The sequence below is a fragment of the Helicoverpa zea genome, chromosome 20 (assembly GCF_022581195.2).
Source record: "Helicoverpa zea isolate HzStark_Cry1AcR chromosome 20, ilHelZeax1.1, whole genome shotgun sequence".
NCBI classification, from domain to species: Eukaryota; Metazoa; Arthropoda; class Insecta; order Lepidoptera; family Noctuidae; genus Helicoverpa; species Helicoverpa zea.
Genome location: NC_061471.1, coordinates 4,748,368 through 4,765,350, shown reverse-complemented (window position 1 = coordinate 4,765,350; position 16,983 = coordinate 4,748,368). Strand labels below are relative to the sequence as shown.

General features: G+C 36.1%; 3 protein-coding genes and 1 long non-coding RNA gene across 7 annotated transcripts; 3 read left to right on the top strand and 1 right to left on the bottom strand.

The window, feature by feature from the left end:
- The first annotated feature begins 479 nt into the window (after positions 1-479).
- Positions 480-9,981, top strand: LOC124639940 (serine/threonine-protein phosphatase 2A 56 kDa regulatory subunit epsilon isoform-like). 3 transcript variants are annotated; one of them, XM_047177455.1, is made up of 9 exons: positions 505-524; positions 995-1,387; positions 2,437-2,633; positions 5,339-5,533; positions 7,196-7,386; positions 7,494-7,707; positions 7,800-7,919; positions 8,139-8,368; positions 8,538-9,981. In XM_047177455.1, exons 2-9 carry the CDS (start codon positions 1,249-1,251, stop codon positions 8,650-8,652), a joined length of 1,401 nt encoding a protein of 466 aa, XP_047033411.1. In that variant the 5' UTR covers positions 505-524; positions 995-1,248; the 3' UTR covers positions 8,653-9,981. The 3 variants fall into 3 exon arrangements, with proteins under 3 accessions (XP_047033410.1, XP_047033411.1, XP_047033412.1); XM_047177456.1 differs by lacking the exon at positions 505-524 and adding an exon at positions 530-548; XM_047177454.1 differs by having other exon boundaries at positions 480-1,387.
- Positions 8,392-8,902, bottom strand: LOC124639942. Its single transcript, XR_006985511.1, has 2 exons — positions 8,774-8,902; positions 8,392-8,681 (listed from the first exon to the last, which is right to left on the bottom strand). It is a non-coding gene; the product is annotated as an uncharacterized LOC124639942 (long non-coding RNA).
- A 128-nt stretch (positions 9,982-10,109) lies between the features above and the next one.
- On the top strand, positions 10,110-14,006 carry LOC124639939 (SUN domain-containing protein 2-like). 2 transcript variants are annotated; one of them, XM_047177452.1, is made up of 4 exons: positions 10,110-10,615; positions 10,845-12,331; positions 12,407-13,250; positions 13,870-14,006. In XM_047177452.1, the coding sequence occupies exons 1-4, from the start codon at positions 10,441-10,443 to the stop codon at positions 13,914-13,916; spliced, it is 2,553 nt and encodes an 850-aa protein (XP_047033408.1). In that variant the 5' UTR covers positions 10,110-10,440; the 3' UTR covers positions 13,917-14,006. The 2 variants fall into 2 exon arrangements, with proteins under 2 accessions (XP_047033408.1, XP_047033409.1); XM_047177453.1 differs by having other exon boundaries at positions 12,407-13,274.
- Positions 14,007-15,357: 1,351 nt separating this feature from the next.
- On the top strand, positions 15,358-16,413 carry LOC124640399 (polyglutamine-binding protein 1). Its single transcript, XM_047178159.1, has one exon. It carries the CDS (start codon positions 15,552-15,554, stop codon positions 16,383-16,385), a length of 834 nt encoding a protein of 277 aa, XP_047034115.1. The 5' UTR covers positions 15,358-15,551; the 3' UTR covers positions 16,386-16,413.
- Positions 16,414-16,983: the final 570 nt, after the last annotated feature.

Here is a 16,983-nt window from a genome sequence, read left to right as displayed (position 1 = left end):
GTGCTGCAACAAAAATCATTGAACGTTCAATATCATACTTTTCTAGCATATCATAGAATAGATCCTAAAAGGGAGTGCTTTCTACACGGTATATGAAAAATATATATTTCATCAGTTAAATATTTCTGAAAAAAAACTTTATTCTGTGTTCTTATATAATTTCATAGCTTAATTCCATTCTAGAAATTGATGAGTTTTTCTTATTTTTTAGATTCGATTCTTGTCTATTCTTTTTGTTAGTCATTCATTATCTGTACCGTAGCTCCGTTTTACAACCGGAACACGTATAAACATTTTACTAGCTTTTTCATTTTACAATAAAAAATGTGAATGATTTAACTTAAATATTACTGTTTACGAAATATTTTATTATATATTTGCTTTAAACAATATTTTCTACCGTAATCAATATCCAATACAATAAAAAGTATTCGAACTGATAAACTGAACATTTTCTATCTCCATCTATTTTCAGAAATAGGTACTTTTGTATGAGTGTAGCGTTTTCGCAGCAAACCAGTGATGTTAATCTTTTAGTTACAAATTTTGTAAATTGATCGCTTCTCGTTGTGAAAAAAGTCGCATATACGTTGGATTAGTCTTGTGAAAGTGCAACATCCTAAAATAATCTTGTGTATAGCGTTAAAATGCGCCCAGTTTTAGAGTCGAAACGGATGGTGAGCGATGGCGAGAATACGGTGATAGATTTTTGGTGTTAAGTTTTGCTCCGTGTCATCACCGCTTTAGTTTCCGATTACGTCCTGGAAAGACGATAACCGTTTTGATTCGTTGTTTTACGCGTTATAACAAGGAAATCTAAAAAAATCGCTTACGATTATTGTTAGAAAATATATTGTCATTGACTGACCGGCTGATATTACACGAGGCTTGTATGTATATGCGACTTCTGCCTTCTGCTATTCGTGACACGCCTCAGAAAATAAATCTAAATTTGTGAATCGAATTATTCTTTTCTGTATTTGTGTCATTTTAGTGATAGAGACGGTTTAAAATTACGTAACTGTTGTGGAATCTTGAAGTGTATAAAGAATGGCCTGAGTGTGACCACTCCATTACCGTCATGTGTGACGAAGAATTGTTTGTTTAGGCTCTAATATTGTGCATCTTACGGAAAGTGCGCGTTCGACTCGTGGACTGGGCCATATCATGAGTCTGCTCGAAACAAAACAATTTTCGCATTGATCGCCGTCTACCTATCGTCATTTGGGACACTTTTATATTACCAAAATGTCTTCGGGAACTTTTGTGGACAGAATTGACCCTTTCGCCAAACGGTCGTTGAAGAAAAAAACGAAGAAGTCTCAGGGCTCTTCTCGATACCGCAACACGCAAGATGTTGAGCTGCAGGCACTGCCCCTGCTCAAAGGTGGGTCACATTAACTATTTGCGTTCTTTACGTTAATCTTCCGTCACATTCATCATTTTACTAAATATTTACATTAAATTCGGCATTTTATGCTATATCTATTCTAATTTTGCCAGTTCATTGAACTTTTGCCTTGATTTTAGTTGAACTATGTAAATAGGTTAGGAATTAAATCTTGTTTACATAAAAAAGGTGTTGACTTGTAATATATGTCCAAATACTTGAAATTGTAAAGAAACAGAAACCTGGATGACACGAAGAGTTCTGCATTCAGTTTCACAGTTCCTATGTAAAACTGATGAAGTATCTAAATATGTAACATTCAGGGTCAATAGATTGGTCATGTGAATTCCAATAATTATCCTTGAATATGATAATTAAATTACCCTTTTTATGTTTATCTTGTAATCATGTTATACTTTGTTAATAAATACAAAGAATTGTTTTTTATCTATTGCTTATTTAGTACCTGTCTAAGAAGTCAATCTTTGAATTATGCTACTAACTAACCTAGTACTATTTCTAAGTAGGTACCTGGATGAGGTGTACATTTGTGTAGTAAACAATAATAATATGTGTAACCTTTTGCATTATGTGCAATACTTTAATTTGTTTGTACAGGTAGATAATTAAAAATGACATAATTACTATAATTGTTATGACTACAGTGGGGTATAAGCTAACTATCCTTATTTTTTTACTAGTGTTATAATTTTTTAAAAATTAACAGAATTTAACATGCACATAAACATTTAATTTAATTTTAAAATTTCAAATGTTAGGTTATGTTTTAAAACAATCCATCAAATTAGAACTGTTACTATTTACAAGTAGAATAAAGTACATACATTTCTTTGCATTCTCCTTTTGTTCCAAGTTTTTGTTATTCTTTAGTTAGAAGCTAGTTAGATCTTATAAATTGATAATTTAAAAAATCTGTCTGTAAAAATATGAATTATAAAATGACCTTGGGGAGAAATTATAACAGTAGTACACAATTGTCCTGTTGTATCATAGTAAAGCACTGACACAGCATAAATTGTTTCCAGATGTTCCAAGCAGTGAGCAGGAGGAGCTGTTCATCCGCAAGCTGCGACAATGCTGTGTGGCATTTGACTTCATGGACCCCGTAGCTGACCTGAAGGGGAAGGAGATAAAGCGTGCCACCCTCAATGAGCTTGTAGAGTACATCACTGGAGGCCGTGGAGTGCTCACCGAACCTGTTTACCCAGAGATTATTAAAATGGTATGAGCATGCTTTACTAATCTTATTAGAAAATATCTAATCCTGTGAACATCTTATGAGATTATCTCATTTGTATTGTGGACAATATAAATGGAAATGATGTTTCTACTCTATGCACAGATCACCTGACAAATAAATTTGAAACAAAAATAAATAGATTTTTGATGACAGGTCAAATGGATTTAAATTCACACTGTTTAAATTCTTTGAGCATAAGTTGAATGGTTCATGACTTTGGAACTTTTTCTTAATTCTCTTGGATACATATACATTTATTACCTACCAATACCCTATCATGTAAATAATTTATTGCACTTACATTGCCAAAGATCCAAAGTCATAACTCCCCAAGATCATTAATTGTTTAGAAGTCGCTAATCATTAACTATTGATTATAATCATCATAAATATGCTCTACACATTTGTATTTTTCTTTCTCTGTAAGTATATGTATATCAATATTCATGCATGAACAAAGATGAACAATAATGTGCATTCCCCTAGTACATAGTGTGTAGGTTGTTCTTATAGTAAAGTTGTTAAGTTTTACAACTAATTTAAATATCAAATCCAAATATTATAAATATAAATGAAAAAATAATTTGTCACAAAAGTTAGTAAATGTGCCTTATGTTTCATACATATGTTTCATGCAAACAGACTAGAATACGTTTAAAAAAAAAAAAAACTATATAATGTATAATATAAAAATGAATTGCTGTTCGTTAGTCTCGCTAAAACTCGAGAAGGGCTGGGCCGATTGAGCTGATTTTAGTTTTAAAATGTTTGTCGTAGTCCAGGGTGGGTCTAAACGGTGAGCAAATAAGAAAAAAAAAATTGCGAGTTAGATTCCCGGGACGGGAGTGATTAGACAAAAACCAACTTACGGAATGCCGCAGCACCACAAAAGTAAAGTACTAGGACAGCATAATCCAATAACGAAATTACGATGCAACTGCTCACCATGTACCAGGGTAGCATAACTTATATGAGTATACCAATACCAAGTGTAGGTAGACGCTACTGCTCACCATGTACCAGAGCGGCAAAAAATACACCGGGCGCGGGTAATACCGCGGCGCGGGGAATGGCTAGTAATGTATAATATGCACTAAGCATTCAAGTTAGACAATCAGTATGAATAAAAGTATTCATCTTAGGAAATGCTTACAGGTGCTAAATGATAAAAGTTATCATTAGTTGTGATCATGTTATGAATTTTTGGTCAGTCTTAGTTTGGTAATTGCTTATGTGTATAAAAAAATAATACACACATATTCCAATTTCTGGTATAATCTGTTATAATAATTATTTTTAAATTAAGGATCCTAAGAAATATAAAAAATCGTTCAAAATAATTTTAATGTAGGCAAAAAGTTAACAAACAATTCAATCTTTTTTAATACAGGTTTTATGCAACAACCTAAAGAACTTAAAACTGTGTGTAGTGTCCTTCAAGCTACTTACTGCTAAAATGAACATACCGATTATACAAGGTGTTGATTTGCATTTGTGCCATACGTCAGGAGGAGGACATAAAATACGTAAATAATCGATTGGAATTACAGTAGACGGGAAATAGCTAATATGTACTGCTTTTTTTGTCATTGTAATGTCGTAGTATTTCCGAAGTAATCCAATTTTATGAATGAAATTTATGAATAATCGTTGCGTATGCTTTGTGTTTGCATTTGTGTGAGGGCGCAGCACGGTTTTAAGGCCAGTAACACACGCGCCATACGGCTAGATGACATTGATGGAATTCCGAAAAAAAAAAATTACGTACCAATTTTTTTGTTGATTTGGGTTGAGAATCATTAGCATAATTACGTCCTTGAATATGGCACGAATGCAAATCAACAGCTTGTATGTTCATCTGTTGACAAAAATATAGAAGCTTTGAATTTTATAACGAATATGCTTTCATCACTGCTTCTAACTGTAGTTCTCACTTTATTTTTCATCTGTATTTTCGAAATTTTTTTGGAAGCATCATCAAAATTGATTAGTTAATGAAGCAGCATAATATCTTTTTGAAAATTTGATATCTCGCTATCTCTTGCATTCGCGAGAAGCCTTAAAACGGCGACATCACAATCTTCTATGAGCTGTTTTCATATTAAGTTTCTCCTTTTACAGGATTTGAGAATTTCTTAATTGATGATGCGATCAAAGATTCTACCAAGAGTAGGTACAAAACAAATCTTGCGGCAGTATGGATATTTAATTCCATGTTATGATTTAAACACATAATTTACTAATATGTACATACTTAAATTCGCAAAATCTTCTTAATGCGAGTGAGGCGAGATGTGCGATAGAGATCCGTGCCCTCCATTTTTCCGTCCTTCTGCCTCGCTACTCATAGTGAGTCATACGTAATATGAAGGATAAATTAGTTATATAGAAAATAAAAGTCGGATTCAAGCCACAATCTTTTAATAATCCAGCCATCTAAAGACTCACTTAAACGACAAGTTAAGCTAAAACCTAGTATAATCTTACGATCTGCACAACTGCTACTCGGCTACAAGCGTCAATAAGTGAAAATCGTATGAACGTGATATCAATACAACTTGTCATTTTAACGTTTTTCTTCTTGCGTTAAATAAATTTTAGATAAAAAAAACTGGTTAATACTTGCTAATATAATTCACAGCACACCTAGCGTCCTTTTGAAATGAGACCGTGTTTTTCTGTCGCAGATATCGGCCAATTTATTCCGCACTCTACCGCCAAGTGAAAATCCTGATTTTGATCCCGAAGAAGATGATCCGACTCTAGAGGCCTCGTGGCCGCATCTTCAACTAGTCTACGAATTCTTCCTGCGCTTCCTCGAGTCAACTGATTTTCAGCCCACTATTGGCAAGAAGGTCATTGACCAAAAATTTGTACTGCAGGTAAATAGTTATTGAAATTACATCAATTTAAAACACTAATTTTTAACCATTGAATTTTTAATACATTACCATTCAATTCGTTGTGATATACCAATTTATAGATTGTATAAAGTTTGTTTCCAAGCAATTTATAATCGCTCACTTAGATATAAGATAGACTTATGACGAAGCTTGATAATTTAATTAAAATTATTGCATACGCTATTGTGGCTATCACAAGCCATTAGATTTTGGAGCACGTAAGTTTTATAATAATGTGTCCAAATAGTGGAAACTGGAAATGAACAAGTGGACTTTGTGGATCACAAATTTAAGCGCGAAAATATGGCAGTGTTACATTAATTGCTTAAGCAATTTTATTTGTAACTTACACAAGTTTCGAAGTTATTTCGTTGACCATTGACATGATGTATGAAAACATCGTACTGAAACACGAACTATCAGGAAATGTTATAAATAGATGGTTTTGTAAACATTTATTATTATTAAGAGAGTCCTGAGTAATAGAAACTGCATTTCGTAATTTTGGAAATGTATACTAAGTACTATTGAGTTTGTGATGGGAAACGACCATTGTGACCTACGTAGAGGAATACATGGGTAACTGCGACAGGGGTACAATCTCAACTAAGTTATCTATGGGCGGGCTACGAGAGATGAGTCGTGGTCATAATTATCGTCATAAACGTTATGGTTCGCAATATTCGTAAGTAGACGTGATCAACATGCATGGCAGTGGAAAGGTCATGCTGTCATACAAAAGGTCCCGCCTACAAACTCTACCCTTAAATTAAAACTATGAAGTAATCATAAAGTGCCGATCCATGTCGGCAAAAGAGTATTGTAAATAACTAGATATAATCGAGATAAACATTTGATAACTGATTGGTGTCATCACACAGTTATGTTTCGATTCTCATTGTTTGAATATTATGGATATGCACATAATCAAATTCAGTTCAGGCTTTCAGGTCAATGTTTTCATTTTATAGTAATAACCAGAAACCCATCTTTTTACTCCAAAACGGGGTAAAATATCAATTGCATATTTACATATTTACCCGCGTCCCGTGGGAGCTACTGCCCGCACCGGGATAAAATATAGCCTATGTTACTCGCAGATAATAAAGCTTTCTAATGGTGAAAGAATATTTAAAATCGGTCCAGTAGTTTTAAGTTTATCCATTACAACCAAACAAACAAACGAATAAAGTTTTCCTCTTTATAATATTAGTATAGATAAATGTCATATTGTAAGGATAGGCTGGTATTTTTAACACGATATTGCAAATATGTCAAAACAGCATTTGTTGGAGGTGGTGTGGGAATCGCTGGGTTTTCGCTAGTTAGGAAAGTACTCACTGATATTTCAACAAAATGTGTTGCATTTTATTTTTGAGGTAGACATTGGTATTGAAGATTGTATGCATGGGGACTTAACGTTGACTTAGTGAGGTTTCTTTATGCCATATCAGTCGTTGATATAGTTGATGCAATGTTAATCGTCAAGACATAGCCGGACAAAAGCCGTCTACAGCTCGTGTGCTGAGCGCCATACAGAAAAAAAAACAACTAAACCTGCCAAAAGGCGAGTCTACGCAAGCTGTTGATACTGCGTGTCTAATTAGTCCATTTACTTAATCCAAGGGTTAATTTTTCCAGCTTTTAGATTTGTTTGATTCTGAAGACCCGCGTGAGCGCGATTTCTTAAAAACGGTGCTGCATCGCATCTACGGCAAGTTCTTGGGGTTGCGAGCCTTCATACGAAAGCAGATTAACAATATATTCCTACGATTTGTTTATGAAACAGAACATTTTAATGGTGTTGGTGAACTTTTGGAAATATTGGGAAGGTCAGTAGATGTTATGATGTTTTGTCTTTAATTTTATATTTTGTGTCATAATTACCTAGTTTGATTGTAAATCTGACTTGTTCTAAGGTTTATTTTTAATTTTTCAGTATAATTAACGGATTTGCACTTCCATTGAAGAGCGAGCACAAACAATTCCTAGTAAAGGTGCTGTTGCCACTGCACAAGGTGAAGTGCCTGTCGTTGTACCACGCGCAGCTCGCCTACTGCGTCGTGCAGTTCCTGGAGAAGGACGCCACGCTTACGGAGCACGTCGTACGTGGCCTTCTCAAGTTCTGGCCCAAAACATGCTCTCAAAAAGAGGTAATTATCGCCATCTTTTAATATCCTTTTCACTTCATTCTCCATTGTTCATTAAAAAGCGGATTTTCATTCTGGAATTTGAAATGTTACAGGTGATGTTTTTGGGCGAAATTGAGGAGATATTGGATGTAATTGAGCCAGCTCAATTCGTCAAAATACAGGAACCGTTGTTCAGACAAATAGCTAAATGTGTTTCCAGTCCACACTTTCAGGTAATATACTTCTCCGTAATACGTAAACGAGTGTTGTTCTCATAAAAGAGTATAGTCATACCAGTATTATAATACTTTTGAATAGATAAATGTGCATGCCTGACTTGTCGGATGCAGCTTAATATTGTACCCAAAGCAATGTTTGGTCTTAATAATTCTCCTGGTACTGCTTATAAGCTGTGTGATATTGTACTTAACCTGTCATATATTTTGCTTCAGGTGGCCGAAAGAGCACTTTATTTCTGGAACAACGAATACATAATGTCACTGATGGAAGAAAATAATCACGTGATAATGCCTATAATATTCCCTGCGCTGTACCGGATCAGTAAGGAGCACTGGAATCAGACTATAGTGGCGCTCGTCTACAATGTGCTTAAAACTTTCATGGAGATGAATTCCAAGCTCTTTGATGAGCTCACCGCTAGCTATAAGGCGGAAAGGCAGAAGTGAGTAAACTACTTAATCTATATATTTTTTAATGAGTTTAATCGGACAGAGGCGTGTCATGTATATGTTTTATTCATAGAATTTATATTGCAAATAGTTTATCCACCCAGCTTTGCACCAAACTTTGAATGTGTTAGTGCGAAGTGGCTAAGCGTCTGTGTGTTGCAGAGAGATGAAGCGCAAGAAGGAGCGCGACGAGCTGTGGAAGCGGCTGGGCGAGCTGGAGATCAGCCACAAGCGGCAGCAGGCGGCCGCGGGCGGCACGCCGGCGCTCGCCAAGTGATGTCCCTGACCACACCCTCCATCCACGACCTAGAATAATGCGATTGAATTTGTTTTCAGCTATGTATTGATATTTTCTATTCGATTACATTTTTGTTAATGACGTTATTAATTTTTAATACCTCTAACGGTCGGTCGTCCGGATACGCTATCGTGCCGATGTCTGCGGGTTCGGTTCGCTCGCGAGCGCCGTCGGTCCGCATCGCGCCTCGCCTTGCGGCTCGACTCGTGTTCCGTGTGACTACAAATTACTAATAGTGCTAAATGTTAATATGTCCGCATCCCGATGCACTGTCATAATGATTATTACTATTTCATATACGTTTACATAGGTCTCTAGTTTACTTTAGGATTTTTTAATATTGTTAAATTGTTTAAATAAGTTAAAGTTGTATGTATTATTGATGCATGATCGATTGTAACGCATTTCGGATCACCGATAAATGTATTAATCGGGCACCCAGCTTTTGGCTGAATATGATTGTACAAAAATGAATAAGAAAAAATTAAAAATGTAATTTGTTTAGTGTACGCGGGACGTCTCGGCGTGGCCCGCGTCCGGCCTCGCCGTCTCGGCCCGCGCCCGTAGATCGTTGTATGAAATTTTCATTTTAATTAGATGCTCGATTCAATAATGTAATTTCGTCGTACTATCATTTTGTATAGTTACATAGTGTAAATAGGCATTTATTTATTATAAATTTATAGCAGTGTGATTTCTATACATAGCTGCGGGAGAGGAACACTAATTGGGCAAAATCGGTCTGAGCGAACTGGAGACTATTCATGTATCATGCATACAGCTCGGTAAAACTAAAAAAGTTAATTTGGATTATATTGGAGTAGAACAATGCTAAAAGTAGATATAATAATTTGTAAGGGAATAGTCATTAATTTGTATGATATTATTGTAGCAATTAATTTTTTCTATCATCACTTGTAGAGCGTCGCGGGCGCGGCAGACGGCCAGTGCGGACTGGCGACGCGTCCGCGCCTCTGTATATACCGATACGCGCCGCGACATAGCGCTACTGCGTGTATGTATGTACACAATGGAGATGTTTGTTATGTAAAATGTATTAACATTGCAAAAATTATATATGATCTTATATAAATTACTATTATAGAACACAGTATGGAAATAAAAAAGTTGACTCACATGAATTGAATTCTTTAAGTAAACGTTATGTAAGCGTAGTCGCCTCGCGGCGGCAAGTAGCGCCGGCCTCGCTCGCCCGTTGTCTCACCCACTGTCCTCCGAATAACGTTCCCCTAGTGATTACTCAGTTGCGCAAACTACATTGGAAATACACAAGAAATTTTCACATTACTCAGTTTTTCATTTCAAAACGAGGCCCGATTAGATATCTAAAATGCTTGAATACTGCTACCTTTTTTTGTAATAAAGATTTATCCTTGAATATTAATATATTTTCTCTTATACCTCGAATACCTTCCGAGACATTTAGTTAAAGGTCGTGTTCTTGAACCTTGTAAATAAGTCATTGATCACGAACAGAGCGTACGTTGAACCCCTTGCGATCGATACCTACTTAACGATAAAACAGCAAGTTCAAGTCACTATGACTACCGCAGGCCAAACATTTGAAGCTCAAGGTAGTTGGGGCTACGACTCCACCTTCATTTCGCTTTGTGGTACAGCTTAGAACACTTGTAGCTTACGTTTCGGGAAAGTGCAGTATTGCTCTTGATTGATTAGGAGGTGAACCTCACTTGGAATTGAAGTGCCTAAATTGTAGAGTGTAACGCTACAGCAATAACCAACACGATGAGACTCACTGGGTCGCGAGCTTATTATAGATCAACACCTCCAAAACTGCCTTCCGGGCTGGTTGAGTTAATTGAAGGTTTAACAAGGGACGTGCTCAAAAATAATCCAACCGATATATATGGATTTTGCGCCAATCATATGCATCAATTGTTGGAGATAAGAGATGGGCCTAGTAAGTTTGATATACTTTTTATTTTGTCACTTATTCTGTAAATGGTTACTTGATCCTAGAATTACGTCCGGATTAGAATTCTTGATCTAATATTTCTATAACAATATTACACGCCAAGCGACTTGTAGCTAGAGGTATGTGTTGCCTTGACATCTTAGTTACAAGTTTAATTTAACACATAAAGCAACAACTACACATAATAGTATTAATTAACTCGATAAATTTACAGCTCCAAAAAAACCACTAACGTTAGAGGAGAAAATTGCGAGGGCCCAACAAAAGGTAAGGCAAAGAGCAGAACAACGATGGCAACAATATACAATGAACTTACGTCAGCAACAACTTGAACAAGGCTCCGAAACTAAACCTGCTTCGACAGAAGATGATGGTTCCTTAACAACTAGTTCACAAGAACCTACTGCAGTTAACCTACCGGTCAATACTAATAGCGAAATGATTGGCGCTCAGGTTTTAGAGACTGATCCCTCACCAGTCGAAAATTCCTCTAACCAAAACAGGGAAGAGGTAGAGGAAAATCCTGATAATTTAAATAAAGATACTGATGACGAGCCTGTTAGAGTTCATGTAACGGAATCGATGAATGAAGCTGGTTGTAAAACACCTGAAAACTGTCCTACAGATGCCATACCTAAGAATGACGAATTTGGACGTGATGCGCGCGATGATAACGTAGATAAAACAGCTGCAACAACACGTGTTGGTGAAGATTTGGGTGAGGGAAAAATAATAAAAAGTGAGGAAGATTTGCGAGAAAGTCAGGAATTGGTCACGGCTACGAATTTGCAAGAGCCCGATATTGAAACCAATATTCAGCAGCATTCTAATCCCATTCATTCCTTAATTATGAATCAAGGATCAGTGCTTCTCGAATGTGGAGATAAAATTATTGATGATTCAGTTGTAATAAATCCCGGAAAGTCTTCTGATAACAAATTACTTGAAGAAATTTTGCATACACCAATAGTCGATGTCCCTGCAAAGACTACTGAACCACAAACTGACCAAGTTTTGTCGTCACTGAACCCAGAAACTGAACAGTCAACTGAAGTTGGAACAATTAATATAATCGATGATTCTACGAATAGTTCCAATGTTGTTGAGAACGCAGATCCGACAAACAATGTTAATAATAACGGAAATGAGGATCCCAACGAAACAAACACAATTAATATTTCTTTTAAAGAATTACCTAATGTGGAACTCCAAGATTCGATGATTAATTTAGAGATGTTAGAGTCGCTTCCAGAAACAAACAAAGATAACGATATCGTTACGCTTATTACACAGGACAGTAATAATGAGATCACAAAAGAAAACTCTTTAAAACATGGCAGTCTTAATGCCATGGACTCGAACAGTACTGTTGATTTACCTCAAGTTACTAAACAATATTCTGAATCTCATGTATCTGTAGCTGATCAGCCTCAGCATCGTGACAATGAAATCAACGGTGATTCAATTGAAAATAAGGACAAAGAGAATAATGTCAATGGTAACCAAAGTTTTGAAAGATCTAAGTTAGTGGAGTCGTCCTTGCAGATCCTTGGTCAAGATTCTAATATGGACTTGGAAACTGCTGCGGTAACGATTCAGAAAGTTTTTCGGTCATTTCTTTTTAAAAGCAGAGCATCTACTTTTGACGAAACCGGAAATGATGACGATATGTTTTTAAACGAAGAACTTGACAAAAATAAGGTAATGAATTATGAGGATGAATAACATTGTTTTTAATTTGATGTAGAATTAAAGATTTTATAACTTGTCTTCCAGGACGAATGCGATTTTCCTGTTGCAGGTTCTATAAATGAAAGAAGACCACACGGCCTTACTCGAATGGATACAGTCTTGCAAACAGTGAATGAAGAAAAGTCCCTGTCTTTATCTACTGACGACTCATCTACGCTCTCTAGTGCTGCTACTGTAATTCAAGCTCATGTGAGAGGTTTCTTAGTTAGAAATAAGCTTAATTCAAATAAGACCATTTCTACAAATTCTTTAGCTGCAAGTAATTCAAACGAACCCTCCCTGACGTCATTAGAAATGGACAACGAACAAAATAAAAATAAAACTGTATTGAATATTCATATTGTTCCTGAAGGAGGTAATTATTTAAGTAGGGACGAAAGTCTAATCACTTCAATGGACTTGTCTCTCGACAGCAGTCCTCCATCATCTATTAACCTGCATCCCTTGGGTTACGATAAAAGTGAGAGACGCAAGCAGTTAAAACGAGAAGACGCCATACAATCAATTTCTCCGCCAAGTAATAACAGTAGCAAATTAAGCGAGGATGTTGATTCCGTAAAAGAATTGCCACTCAATGATCACGAAGTAACGGAAGAACATAAGTCGGAGGATATTTCCGTGAAAGACGATTTACAGGAAGAGGAAGTAACGTCAGAAAATGTTAAAATACCCTCAGATGCAAATGATGCGACAGAAGCCAAAACTACAGAGGAGAAACAACAATCATTGGTACGAACGAATTCTGATGAAATGGATGTAGTGACACCTTTTCGTAATGAAGACAACACAAAACTTATGCACTCTGGAGAGTTCCATGACGCTGTGCTACCGACTAAGGTGTCGCGCAGTGACACATCAGTCGCCAGTGGTGAGTGAAGACATCTATTATCAGGTGATAATTGTTTCCGTTCTATCAAGGCCATCGCATGAGCTATTCAGTAAATCGATGCCGCTTGCCTTGTAACGTAGATAGCGATCAGTAGCAACTACGTATTTATTAAGTAGTAAAATAAAATAAATATAAAGTAGGTATAGATAGCTATTATTATCTATACTAACAGGATACTGAATTTTATATTTAAAAAGACGGTAGGTAGTTTGTTTGGTTGCAATAATTACGTAATTAATTTAAATCCGTAGAAAAAGCTATTTAGTACATATTAGTTAAGTTTCTTCAAGTGCTTTCGGTTTGGCTATTTCTTTGATGTAAGTTTATCGAAGAAATTATGTCGTTTTGTATAGTAGATATTTTTTGCGTTTATGATGTGTATGTTGCTCTCATATATTTACTTTTGCTGCTAATGCATTGAATAAATACAAATGTCTAACTTACCAAGATCAAATCTTTATACGAAAACCAAGAAACCATAAATTCATTTGACTCAAAAAACAAGTGGGAGTTGTTGGTCATCATTAGGCGGTAAAAGCTTCCTCGTGTCGATGTCGTTTATTTTTTTTCTAATACTGGTGTTTATTTTCTTTTTCAGAGTTCAAGAACGTACTGGTGTATTTCTTGCTTTGGAATAATTCATAGCATGTAAGATTTTCTTTATATGGAGTATTTAATTATCACTGTAATGTTATTTCATTATTACATTAAAAATACACAATTTTGACAAGTTTGGTTACGTATTTGATTGGAATCCCCCCGTGGAAGGATGTGAGGAATAATTTCATGATATGGGTCACATTTCATCAAATATTATGGGAACAAATATTATTACACTGTCTATTGGCCACATCGCATCATTATGGGGCTGGGCAGATCAACGATAAAAAATCGATTCTCTGTATGGACAATCCATGGAGCAAGCTTCAGCTGAACCGTCACATGGACAAGTATTGCAGGGATATTTTGTATAGTCTCCTTAATATAAGTGTGAAAATTTAGATATTTAGCAGGTACCTGCTGTGAACTGGGTTTTTCTGAAACCTATTATAGAATATTTCAAATTATCTAGAATATTAAATTCAAATTATCGTAAATTAAAACTATATCAAAATTTGTAAAACTAACAAAAAATCTGGTTAAGCATAATAACTTTTTTTTATTCGTACTCAGTCTTTTTATCTTGTTCTATTGAAAAGGTCCAGAGATGGTTATAAAAATGATTCTCTGTTTCCGTCACATTTTGTGAATACATGTTATACATTCCGTAAATTAAATTCAAATTATCGTAAATTAAAACTATATCAAAAGGACAATGGGCGTTTCTGGGCTATCGGCGGCCAGGCATGAAACTGGTATCAAATGATAGCCCTTGCAATTAGGAGTAACTTTTACTATGGGCGTTACCCCGTGAGACATTTAGGAAAAAGGATATTCGATAAAAAAAAGCCAAAAAGGATACTTGTTCACATATTCAGTTGTCGAGTTCCCTCGCTCTTCTCTGGTCTCCATCATCAGATCAGATCCAAATCTTCACTGTTGCAAAGGTCTATTCAATACAAATAATACAAGCCCAAACACGAGGTAGTTCACATATTCAGTTGTCGAGTTCCCTCGACCTTCTTTCGTTTCCATCATCAGGTCAGCTCCAAATCTTCACTGTTGCATATTGTTATAAGACATACACCTTATAGTCAAGTTTTTATTCTTCGCATGCCTACAACTTTCAAAAGTTGCCCTGAATTTCTCAGGGTTTCCATCATCAGATCCTGACCTGATGATTATGGGACCACCTGTGAGGTATACTCTATCAAACAAAAAATTAATTTAATAAAATAGTCCATTAATAGTTCTATGAACGACGTTTTCATAACAGCGCCTGAACAATTTTTAAAGCATTTTTTTCGTATGAAGGTGTAAAAAAAATGAATTGGAGAGTATGCCATATTTTTTTAAACATTTTTATCTTTTTTTTGAGATACGTCACATTGTTATAGGACGTGGGGCAATTTTGATCCATCTTCTTTGCCCATTGTCCTTTGTAAAACTAACAAAAAATCTGGTTACAAATTTTGATATAGTTATAGGTTACAAAGCTTGATTCTGTCCATAGACTGTCATTGACTAAAAGTGTCAAAATTATTATGACATTGACAGTAATACTGCAGACTGACGCTTGTGTGTGTGAATCAAAAAATAAGAGTAGGATAAAAGAAGTCTTTAAAGAAAAGTAGAAAATAAAGTGATTTCTGTAAAAAGAGTTACATACATTTGTGTAAAATGCCACTCCCGCCAGCTTTAGCTGCGCGTCTAGCTAAAAGGGGTATCTTAAAACCTAAGCCTGATTCTGGTCCCAATGATGAAGTACCTTCTGTACAAGCTAGCGAAGAAATCATAGCTGAAGACTATGATAATAAACTTGATGACCGCGCAAATAAGGAACATTTTTGGGAAGGTATAGAAGGCGTCAACGTTGATCCTATTAAAGGTCATAAAAGTTGTCCAAATAAAAGCAATATCTATCACGAATGCTCAAAATATTGCGTAAAAAGGTGGAAAACAGGAAAGTTAGTGCCCTCCGAAAACTATTTGGAATATAAAAAGAAGGCTTTGGAATTGTGGCCTTTACCGGCAGGTTGGGAGGAAGTCTATGATGAAGGAGTTGGTCAGCATTATTTCTGGAATGTTCATAATAATTTAGTCAGTTGGTTACCGCCGACCCACCCGCGGGCGACACCCAGCGAAAGTGCTGCACATTTGAGAGAAGAACGATTGTTAAAAGAAGGTGATGAGAGTGATGACAGCAGTGAAGCTTCTGACCAAGAGGTACCACAACAGCCGCACAAGGAGAAAAAACAGGAACGCAGGGAAAAAGAAAAGGAATTAGTTCACCACAGGAACAAAAGATTAAGAGTGAAAGATAATGACTTAGATCCAATGGATCCTGCAGCTTATTCAGATATAGCAAGGGGTAGCTGGACCTCGGGGCTAGACACCCATGCTAAGACTGGAGTGGATTCAACTGCCACTGGGTCTTTGTATCAAATGAGACCTTATCCTGCACCAGGAGCTATACTTGCAGCAAATGCGAAGCAATCATCTCCATCTCCCTGAATTATATAATAAATGCTTGTGTGAGTTATTGCTTTGTTTTATTTAAATTAACTTATTATTTTGATTACAGTAGACTCGCTTTACTTGGCAGTAAAACAATCCCAATCAAATAAATTGCAAGACTTTACAGAAATTAAGTATAGTATTAAGCCCCCAGTACACAATGGCCTGTGTTGGGCCAAGGGGCAATGCACAAATGTAGGCCACGATAAAATGATGTTTACACATTGGCGCATGGCTCATTGCTGCCTGGCAAACCACTTGCAATGGACGTCGAAGTAACTAAGGCTGCGGCTATTTATTTGTATACTACGCTACTATATTTATATTATACTAGGTATACTACTTTATTTATTTTTACACGCAATACAAAAGTGTACTATCCTCGGCGGCCGGTGACGAACTAAACATTGGCCGAATCAGGCCACGCTGGGCCACGATTCCTTTGATGTGTGCCCAAAAAACCGACAACTCGCCGAATGCACGCCAAACGGTCACCAATACCCCGTGTACACAATGGTGATGGCGTGTATTGATTGGCCACACTTGGGCCAATGTGTACTGGGGGCTTTATAGAACATAAGAGGATTGAATTGGA

What these genes read in the sequence shown, in the direction of transcription:
- LOC124639940 (XM_047177454.1), top strand. Translation starts at nt 1,249, where the DNA reads ATGTCTTCGGGAACTTTTGTGGACAGAATTGACCCTTTCGCCAAACGG. An exon ending in GGCACTGCCCCTGCTCAAAG is followed by an intron (nt 1,388 to 2,436) that starts GTGGGTCACATT and finishes AATTGTTTCCAG; the next exon opens with ATGTTCCAAGCAGTGAGCAG. An exon ending in AAACATGCTCTCAAAAAGAG is followed by an intron (nt 7,708 to 7,799) that starts GTAATTATCGCC and finishes GAAATGTTACAG; the next exon opens with GTGATGTTTTTGGGCGAAAT.
- LOC124639939 (XM_047177452.1), top strand. Translation starts at nt 10,441, where the DNA reads ATGAGACTCACTGGGTCGCGAGCTTATTATAGATCAACACCTCCAAAA. An exon ending in GGAGATAAGAGATGGGCCTA is followed by an intron (nt 10,616 to 10,844) that starts GTAAGTTTGATA and finishes ATAAATTTACAG; the next exon opens with CTCCAAAAAAACCACTAACG. An exon ending in AAGAACTTGACAAAAATAAG is followed by an intron (nt 12,332 to 12,406) that starts GTAATGAATTAT and finishes CTTGTCTTCCAG; the next exon opens with GACGAATGCGATTTTCCTGT.
- LOC124640399 (XM_047178159.1), top strand. Translation starts at nt 15,552, where the DNA reads ATGCCACTCCCGCCAGCTTTAGCTGCGCGTCTAGCTAAAAGGGGTATC.